Source organism: Sapajus apella, unplaced genomic scaffold, assembly GCF_009761245.1.
Source record: "Sapajus apella isolate SASKATOON/1434 unplaced genomic scaffold, GSC_monkey_1.0 scaffold98, whole genome shotgun sequence".
Taxonomy (NCBI): domain Eukaryota; kingdom Metazoa; phylum Chordata; class Mammalia; order Primates; family Cebidae; genus Sapajus; species Sapajus apella.
In genome coordinates this window covers 7396715-7406349 of record NW_022437038.1, presented here as the reverse complement: position 1 = coordinate 7406349, position 9635 = coordinate 7396715, and the positions used below count along the sequence as shown (strand labels likewise).

The 9635-nt window shown below is 44.3% G+C and overlaps 1 protein-coding gene across 17 annotated transcripts in view; it reads right to left on the bottom strand.

The window, feature by feature from the left end:
• Positions 1-338: 338 nt before the first annotated feature.
• Positions 339-9635, bottom strand: part of ARMCX1 (armadillo repeat containing X-linked 1) — a 47567-nt gene continuing 38270 nt past the window's right edge. For 2 of the 17 annotated variants that reach the window (XM_032257811.1, XM_032257812.1), the window contains exons 3-7: positions 4418-4888; positions 4060-4111; positions 3399-3463; positions 2521-2590; positions 339-2224 (exon numbers count right to left, since the gene is read on the bottom strand). In XM_032257811.1, the coding sequence (XP_032113702.1) occupies positions 742-2224; positions 2521-2522 (1485 nt within the window). In that variant the 5' untranslated portion in view covers positions 2523-2590; positions 3399-3463; positions 4060-4111; positions 4418-4888 and the 3' untranslated portion in view covers positions 339-741. The other 15 variants (XM_032257818.1, XM_032257814.1, XM_032257816.1 and 12 more) reach the window with 15 other exon arrangements.

Genomic DNA, 9635 nt, shown 5'->3' with positions numbered 1-9635 from the left:
TCTACTGCCTGACTCTCTCTCTCATCACTACCCTCCCTACACTTTCTCTTCCAGCAGGCCAGCACTTGTCTCTGAAGAAGGATTCCCATCTCCATGCCTTTCTTCCCATCTTTCCTCCCATCTTGAGTGCCCTTCTGACCCTTTGTATCCTGTTTTCAAACCCAACTTACTTAAGAGTTCTCCTCCTCTGTAAAACGTTCCTGGAGCATTGTTGCCTGTAGCTGTTTCTGCTGCCTCTAAACACTGATGGTTTCCCGGTTTTGTTAATATCTCTTTGTTTTAGTTTCCATATATCTTACCTTTCCAAACAGATCATAAATTCAAGGACAGTGACAATGTTTTTTCTCTGCTGCTTAAAACACAACTTTATTGATGAAACACAAGTCTTAGATTTAAAAATATAAACTAATATAAAAGTATAGCTTATTCATGATGTATAACTAATTCACTGTCAGTTTAGGTAGCGGAAAGATTAAAAATAATGTAGGTAACAAGATCAAATCAATAAATTCTTTCTGTGTAGAAGTACTAATATTCCATTTGGCATCCTTAAAATGGCCCCGCCTAAGCCCAACCATCACAACCAACATCAGTCACTTTTGATGATATATGATATTCATTATTCCAAAATAGCAGCTGTAAAGATCTCTTTACCATATAAGCACAGTGAAAAACAAAGAATTTACAAAATACATTGTCCCAAGTGCAAATACCTCAATACTGTTTGGGACACACTCCAAATTAGAGTTTGGTCAATACTTTCAGGACTTTTACTTTCACCACCAGATCATTGTGATTTGCTAATGCTTTGATTTTCTTAACACAAACTCCAGACTCTTTAAATAAGAAAAAAAGTGAACTTCTGCTGAATTCTTTCCTGGATGATGCAAGCCCTTCACTTTTGATGTTGTCATTTATATTCTCAAATAGAGTAAGGATATTAAGAAGAATCTCTCTATCCCATTCTTTATTAAAGAGGGAAATCAATTCTGATGGTACTTTACAACTGACCAGCTCTCTTGTCATGGCTGGATTTTCCGTAAAGTTTATAATTAGTTTCATAATCTGTATCTTAGTGAAGTGATTTCCCAGGAATAACAAAGCAAAAAAGTCTGGAAAAGAATAGGAAAGCAAATGTTGGTAATGATTAGTCACAGTCATGTTGGTTAACAGTCTTAGACCAGCCATCTGCACAGCTGAGTCCAAGCGACAGACCATGGTGTCATCACACACTTGACTGATGTACGTCTTAATCTTGCCCTGATTTTCAGCGTTCACACTCAAGTTATTAAGGGCATTGTAAGTCTTTTCTCTAATTATGGGGTCTTTCGTTTTTATCAGTTTTGCAATAATTGGGACACCACCCAATTCACGTATGGCATTCTGGTTAAATGAATACGCTGCATTGTTACCCAGAGTGACCAAGGCTACTTCTTGAATAAAAGGATCATTTGTTCGCTCCAGTATGTTGAGGACCTTTTGAAGGTCGGGTGCACTCAGAATATCATCAATTTTATAAGGAAAGTTGAACTTGCCCCTGCGGACAGGCCATGTTGTAGCTGGAGCCCTGGTGCTCTTACTTCGGGCCTTTCCCTTGGATTTTCCACTTGCCCTGCCTCCAGCCCTAGATCCACTCCTGGTGGGATGGCAGCCTCCACCCCTGCCTCCTGGGCATGGTAAACTCGGTGCAAGGGTCCTGTTCCCAGAGATGATACCCACCCTGACCCCTTTGCCTGCCTTTGCACTTGCCTGTTCCTTCAGCATGTTGAAAAGGGCCTTGGCTTTGGCCTCTAGGCCACCTCCGCTGTGGGATCCTGAGTGGACCTTCTCTTTTACACCTGGACAATTCTCGAGTCCCAAACTCACCTCAGGCTTGACCTTAGAGTCACTGTGAAGTTTGGCCCCAGACCCTGCCCCAACGTTAGCTTTAGCTCCTTTCACAGTCTCAACCCCAGTCTCTGAAGTGTCCGTGGACTCCTCGTCTTCATCCAAGATTTTCTCGTTCTCATCTCTTCCCCAAGTCAGTTTGTATACACAGTAGCAGGCACCAGCCCCGATAACCACACCAGCAGCCACGCAGCCAGCTTCCCGAGTGCGGCCCATGGTATGGCCTGGACAAATCTCAACCAGAGCACAAAACAGGCTTGCTCTGGCCCAGAGAAGCGCGCGACGTTGCGGGCAGAGTCTGCAGCTACTATCCGGCTGGCTCTGAGGCAGCTTGGACCTAGGAATAAAGGATGCATTTCAGGTTTCAGGCTCCTCCTCCTTTTGTATCTTTGCAAGCAAACAGACTGCAACAACGACAAAACAAACAAGTGTACAAAAATACGGAGATATTGGTAGAGACGTGGGGCTTGATGTCTAGATCACTGATTCCTTTCTCCCATCCGGAAGCCAAGTTTGGAAATTTTCCCCACTTCCAGACTCTCCAACGTCACGTTCCACCACCCCACCCCAGAACATCAAAGTTACCTACCACCCCTGCCCTTCCAGATGTCCTGGGGACAGTGGCGCCCTCACATGCACCCACAGAAGTCCAGGAAGTTTTTCCTTCTCTGTATTGCTTCCAAGTGCACTGCTTCGAGCAAACCTGCAGACAAGGGGGCGTGAAGAGGAGTGCTGAGAACTCGGGGACAAACAGATCTCACCTGAGACACACATCCCTCTTTTGAATTCCTAGCCCTTTTATCTGCCTTGCTCAATGTTTCCCGCCTTCGGTTACCCTCCTCTTCTCACACAGCTGCGGCTTTGAAATTCATTATCTTCCTCCCTCTTCCTCCTTCGATGATTCCTCTAACCCTCCACTCCACCTCCACCCCCACGCCCATCATTGGCATCCTCCGAAGATGTCATCAAACCCTATTCTTTGTAACAAAATGAATAATGATGAAGTGAGAATAGCTAAAAGCCGGACTGGCGTGAAAGGCGTAAAGGTTTCGAACTCTGCCCTTGCCTCCACCAACTCCTCCAAGTCAAAGGTACCAGGACGCCGCCACATCCCCACCCCCTACCCCCACCCCTGCGTCATTATACCAAGTACTTTGCTCGGGAGCAACTTGTTTCCTCCCCCATCTCAGTTTCCGCTTCCACTAAACCTTCAAGACTGACAAACTTCAGAAGTGAGTGCTTGGTCGACGGACCAACACCAAGGACAGTGTAACCCAAACGGTAATTTGGAGTAACGTGCTCCCCACCCCAAGACTCTCTTGACGCCCACCCCTTCCCAACTATTTTCTTCCCTGTCTTGTACTTGCAGAGTAGTTTCTTTTGCAAGCTCCGAAAATGGTGTAGATAAGAGGGAAGGAGGGAAATGTGGAGGGGGTCCACTGGCCCACTTGAGTTGCAGTGGCCACCATGCTCCACCCCCAAATAATGCCACCATCCTCTTTAGGACCTACTTGGTTCTGGACAACTGTGCGTTTCTTCCTGCTCCAAGGGTTGGACTGGCTTCCGGGCTCAAGATCTGCAGACACAGGCAAGAAGGCAGAGACTGATGGCTCAGCAGACAGAAAAGCACTTCGGAGAGTCCCAATACCCGCTTTTCTTCATTAAGGGTCCTGGCTGTCAAATAGATTTTACCTTTTTGTCTCTCACCCTACCCTCACTTCTCTGGAGTCGGCTGACACCAGCCCTCTGGCTACGTAGCGTCCCCCAACCACGAGCCCCACCCCCGGGCCCCGCCCCCGGCTCCCGGCTCCCGGCCCCTCACTCCCTCCCGCAGTCCCCGCGGTCCGCCATTTTCCCAGCTGAAAACACACCCCTTTCAAACCACGCCCCTTTCAAACCACTGGAAGCAGGGCGGGGCGAGGGGGGATTCGGAAAATCCGAGGAGCAAAACAAAACCAACCAGATTTCTCCTATCCCTTTCCCCAAAGCACCCTACCCGCAATGACAAACACTTTTCCTGTAGGCGCTGTTACATCCTCTTTTCCTGCAAAAAAAAAAAAAAAAAAGGCAGGAAGATTGCTTGAGAGTGGGTAAGGGGCCCGAGTTAAGGCAAGGACTTCAGCCATCCCCGTCCGTCTCGGGGCCGCGGAGCAGCCCCAGGTTTACACTGACCTGCACATTCCAGGCAGACTATTCCTTTGTTCCCAAATGGCACAGTGCCCTACTGAAAGAAAAGGGGAATGACTGTCAGACGCACAGCCCCAAGACTCTGGACTGGTAGATGGACCAGCGCACAGGAAATGAATCCGAGTATCTGCCCTCCCTGATTCAAGGCTCTGGATGTCAAAGGTCCCACTACTCGCGAGTCTGGGGTCGCCCCTGCAATCCGGCCCCAAGGTCCACCCTTTTTGTTCTAGGGCCAGGCATATTGCAAGGGTTTGCAGAAAGCAAACTGTGCTCCCGCTTCGGCCTCCACCCGTTACTGCCCACACCGCAGGGATCCCCCAGTAACGCCCATCCACACACAAACCTGCTGGGATCCAGGCAGTTACCTCCTCCTCCTTCCCCCAGGCCAAGGATCCTCTCGCCCTCTGTGAGATAGAAGGCAACCGGACCAAATGAAGACTAGGATTAAAAGGACGTCTGCACTCGTCGGCTCCAGCTCACGTGAGGGCCACGTCACCCGTGAGATCAGGACCCCAATTACCACTCCCATCAGCAGTGCCGCAGGAGCCAGTTCTCCCCTTGCTTCCCTGACACATCAGGTCCTGCCACTCATTTTCCTCTTTGCCAACCCCGGAGACAAGAAGTACCTTCTCATTGTGGTTGGAATTTCCCTTTCTTTGGTTTACAGTGAGATGGTGTACTTGCTCCTGTGTCCATTGGCCTTTTCTTCCTCTTTGATGAATAATGTTTTATCTTCTCTAGTCCCAGTCCAACTGTCTTTCCCTTCACCTTCTCTCACCACCAGGCATGAATGTCCAATATTTCCTCTGCAACCCTATAAAATGTGGAGCAAGATGTTAGAAAAGGAGATAGGTCGTGGAAGTGTCTTATTTAAACTTTTCTGCTCATTTGTTTTTAACTCAGTAATGCATTACTTCTATATTGAGAAAATAAAATGATGCTACTTTCCTTTGAGTTGAGAATTTAAACAGGACAGAAAGCCCAAAAAGCCTTATTAATTTCATTATTTTATTTGTAACAAAAGGAAAATATTTCCACTGGTTACAGCCAAATAGTAGCTTTTAAGACAAAATAACTCATTTTAATATTCAAAACTGGGCTGAGACGGTGGATTGCTGAACCCCAGGAGTTTAAGGCTGCAGTGAGCTATGATCTCACCACTGCACTCCAGCCTGGGTGACAGAGAGCAAGACTCTATCTCTTTAAAAAAAATTTTTATTTTTTGTAAGACGGAGTCTCGGACTGTCACCCGGGCTGCTGTGCAGTGGCATGATCTCAGCTTGTTGCAGCCTCCATCTCCTGGTTCAAGCAATTCTACCTCAGCCTCCTGAGTAGTTGGGATTATACACACCCACCACCATGCCCAGCTAATTTTTTGTATTTTTAGTAAAGACAGATTTTCACTATGTTGGCCAGGCTGGTCTCAAACTCCGACCTCGTGATCTGCCCACCTCGGCCTCCCAAAATGCTGGGATTACAGGCAAGAGCCACTTCGCCCAGCCGGATTTTTTTTTTTTAACGTGACCTATGAATTAATCCACAGAGAGGCAACTAGTTGTCTAATCTTGATCATTTTATACAAATGATTCATTACTTTTTCTACTTTTGAATCAACTTGCAATTTGATAAGATAAAAGCAACACAATCCTGTCTTGTTTAATTAAAGAAAAACATGTATTTAACATCCCAAAGTCTTGGCAGACTGTTATATGGACCTCTTGTGATTTGATGGCTACTCTGATCACCTGTCTCTGAATTGAATTTCACTCTACCAAGGCTAAGACACCTTAGGATGTGAAGGATGCAGCGATGTTCTAATCCTACCTGTCTGTCAAGAGCAGAAGAAAGTGTTGCCCTCTCACCCTCCCCCATTCCATAGCCTTTCATCCCCTGTATTCAGGCACTGATCTGTTGTTCACTCCAAAAATATATATGGATGGGTGACCAAGGTAGTAAATGCCAGGTTTACTCAGGTGACCAATCACAGTAAATTACCTTTGGCTCCTTCCTTTCCTTCCCCAAATTCCCACAGAGGTAACTCAGCAATGCATCAAAGGGCTTACTGTTCCTGCCTACCCCTCTGCCCTTATTCACGGTGCCTGAGTGAAGGTTGCTCCTAATACTGTATGCTGCCACCACCTGACTTGACAGGTGCAGCCAGCTGGGCCTCTTGCCTCAGGCTTCCTTAAGGAGACACCCTAATCTTATTGCAGAGTTACTGCCTGCCAGTCCATATCCACCTTGGTGCCCACTCAGCCAAATGTATGCCCAAGGAACAATCGCCACAAATTAACCCAGAGCAGGCACTCTCACCCTGCCGACTTTGTGGGCCACCTGCAATTGCATGCATCCATATATTAATTTTCATGGAGAAAGGAGCCATAGCTTTCCTCAGATTCCCACAGGCATGTATGACTTTTTAAAAATAACTAAGAACTATTAATACTTTCCCAAAAAAAAAAAAAGCTATATATCCCCTCAATAGAAAGTCTACTCTTCCCTAGCACTATGGGAGGCTGAGGCAGGCAGATCACTTGAGGTCAGGAGTTAGAGACCAGCCTGGCCAACATGGTGAAACCCCGTCTCTACTAAAAATACAAAAATTAGCCAGTCATGGTGGTACACACCTGTAGTCCCAGCTACTTGGGAGGCTAAGGCTGGAGAATTGCCTGAACCCGGGAGGCAGAGATTGCAGTGAGTCGAGATTGAGCCATTGCACTCCAGCTTGGGCAACACAGCAAGACTCTGTCTCATAAAAATAAAAAAGAAAGAAAGAAAAGACAGTCTATTCCTCTCCCCTCTTCTCTGTATCTAGCTATATACTTATTTTTTTAAGTGCAGAAATCTGTAAAATAGAAAGCTAAATTGCCCTGCAATGCCTATTCTACCACCAAGCACTTTCAATGATATCCACCTTTCTTCTTGCAAATATGCAGTACATGTATGCGGATGTGTCAAGTTCCAACTTCAACAATATACAAAACAATTGACATTTACTGCAGTACTTGCAATAAATCTGCACTTTAATTTGATAATTTATATCTTTAAAAATGGAGAGGAGCATCACACACTGTGGTCTGTTGAGGGTGAATAGGGGAGGGACAGTGGGGGGTAGGGAGGTTGGGGAGAGATAACATGGGGAGAAATGCCAGATATAGATGACAGGGGGGACAGAGGCAGCAAACCACATTGCCATATATGTACCTATGCAACAATCCTGCATGTTCTCCACATGTACTCCAGAACCTAAAGTGCAATAAAATGTGTGTGTGTGTGTGTGTGTGTGTGTATATATATACATATACACATAATAAAATTTTAAAAAGGAACTATCCACCTATTCTTACTTCAGTAAGTTGCATCCAGAAATCATCTGACTTTAAGTACAATTTGATTAAGATTTTGCTTCATTTTTCTATAATTTTCTCTGCTGTACCTTTCCTTACCTATAGACTTTATCCTTGATTGTGCATTCTTATGGTATCAAAATAGCTGCAATAGTTCTAGGCCTCACACCAGCATCTCAGTCAGAGTCCTAGCCAGGAAAAAAAAATCAAAATCAGATGCTTCAAGGGACTTTAATGTAGGGACTACTTACAGAAGTATATAAGAGATTATGAGACCCAACAAGCAATTTTATGGCATCCAGAGGCTAGCAATAGCAGGAAGCTGTTGCCCTAGGTCTAAAAGGACAAGAGGAAAAAATAGTATTTCTGGAGCCTAGTAAGAGCTAGAGTCATGGAGGAGGGGCCTCTGGCAGAAGCTAAAATCTTGAAGGAATGCAGTCACTGACAATAAAACATAGCCCAAATCAGAGTGGGAACAGTGCAGAAATACATTGTCTTCTCTCTTCTGTCCTCCAAAGCTGTGCCAGTGCATTCCATTGACCAAACCCAAGCAGAATTCAACTACAAATGCAGTCTAGGGGATGCAGTTTCTAGTGATCATCCTCCCAGGGCACAGAACAAAACAGAGAAGGGCAGAAAATGAATCAGGATGTGTGGGAAAATAAAGACTAACCACCATGGTCCTCTCCTTTCACATTCAGCATCTATTCTTGTTATTCTATTCTCCCAATAGGGAGGCAGGGATAAAAAAAAATCCCACCAGCCACTGTACTGTTATGAGATAATGCTAATTCAATCACATTCCCCCACCTGAAACCCGATTTATAACAATTATCTCGAGTATTTTTCATATAATCAGAGGAAAGGAAGAGAAAAATAAATTAACAAAGATGTGCATAGCTGTTACAGTTTCCCTCTGAAGCTGATCATGAGGCCAAAGTCAGTAATCAACTTCATTCTTCTAGCACCCATTTCATATTCCCCTTACAGTAACCTGGTTAAAATTATTTCCCTGATACAGTGACCCTAATCTTCAATCCTGTGTTTATTGAATTTTTGCATTTTCCCACTGACCAGGACTATTAGGCAAAGCAGTACTAGGAGGTGCTCCAGTGAGTATCCCTGGGCTCTGAGCATTGTTCTCCATGTTTGTATAGCAGGAACATTATTTCCCCTTAAAATTGGGCTCAGTCACTCCAGCCAGTATAGCAGTTCAGTGGCACGAGAGGACAAAAATGGCAAGAATGTAGTCTTAGCTTTTAATGTAATGGAACTATGGCTTTATTCCCTGGTGAAAGCATTCATCCCTGCTGTGCCTAAGAGTCCAAGGTTGTGGAGACAGAAAAAAAAAACATATATTTCTTCAGTAGGTTAACCGATGTAATCATGAAAAGTGCCACTCCTTCCATGACTTCTTTATTCCCAGTTCTGTGTAACCTCACTATGGGGAAAAAGAAAGCACAATATATGGGTGGTTCTGTTAAAGCATCTATTGCAATCTTGTAGTACAGGACTCCCAGGAACAGCTGACCCCATAACTAAGCTTCCAGTAAGTTATTTATTTTTTTATAAGGCAAGCTGCTTCTGCATGGTAAAGTAAGTAGTGAAGACTAGTGAATCTTTGGATCTGTACTTCACTTACCATCAGAGAAAACTTGTGATGATTAAGGCATTCAGAAAGTCCGTGGAGATGGTGCTGACAGAACCATTGTCAGCAAAGAGGGTAAATGTGTGTCTAAAATACATATTCATTTCCATGAGGAAAAGTTTCTGTTTTCATCATGATGAAAGGTGCCCCATGTAATAATCCTACAACCTAAGAAATGGTGTCTTATAGAGGCTCATCATCTTCTCTGTTGTTAGGTTGGGCACTTAGTACAAGATCAGCCTTGGTGAGTAAAAGCCTATATTGTTGAATTCAGGCATAGCCTCTATAATATTGATGCTAAAATCTAGCAAAGATAACATAGACATAAAAATATGACTATTGCACTATTGTTTTGCCACAGTACTAGCTTGAATTTACTAATATTTTATTTTTGATATTTACATCTATATTTCTAAGTTAGACTGACCCCTCATGTTTACTTTTTTACTTCTATTCTTCTTTGTTTGGACATAAGCATTATGTTAGCCTTAGAGAACGAATTGGGCAAATTTCTACATTTTCCTATGCTGTAGAACACTTTTTTTTTTTTTTTTTTTTTTTTTTTT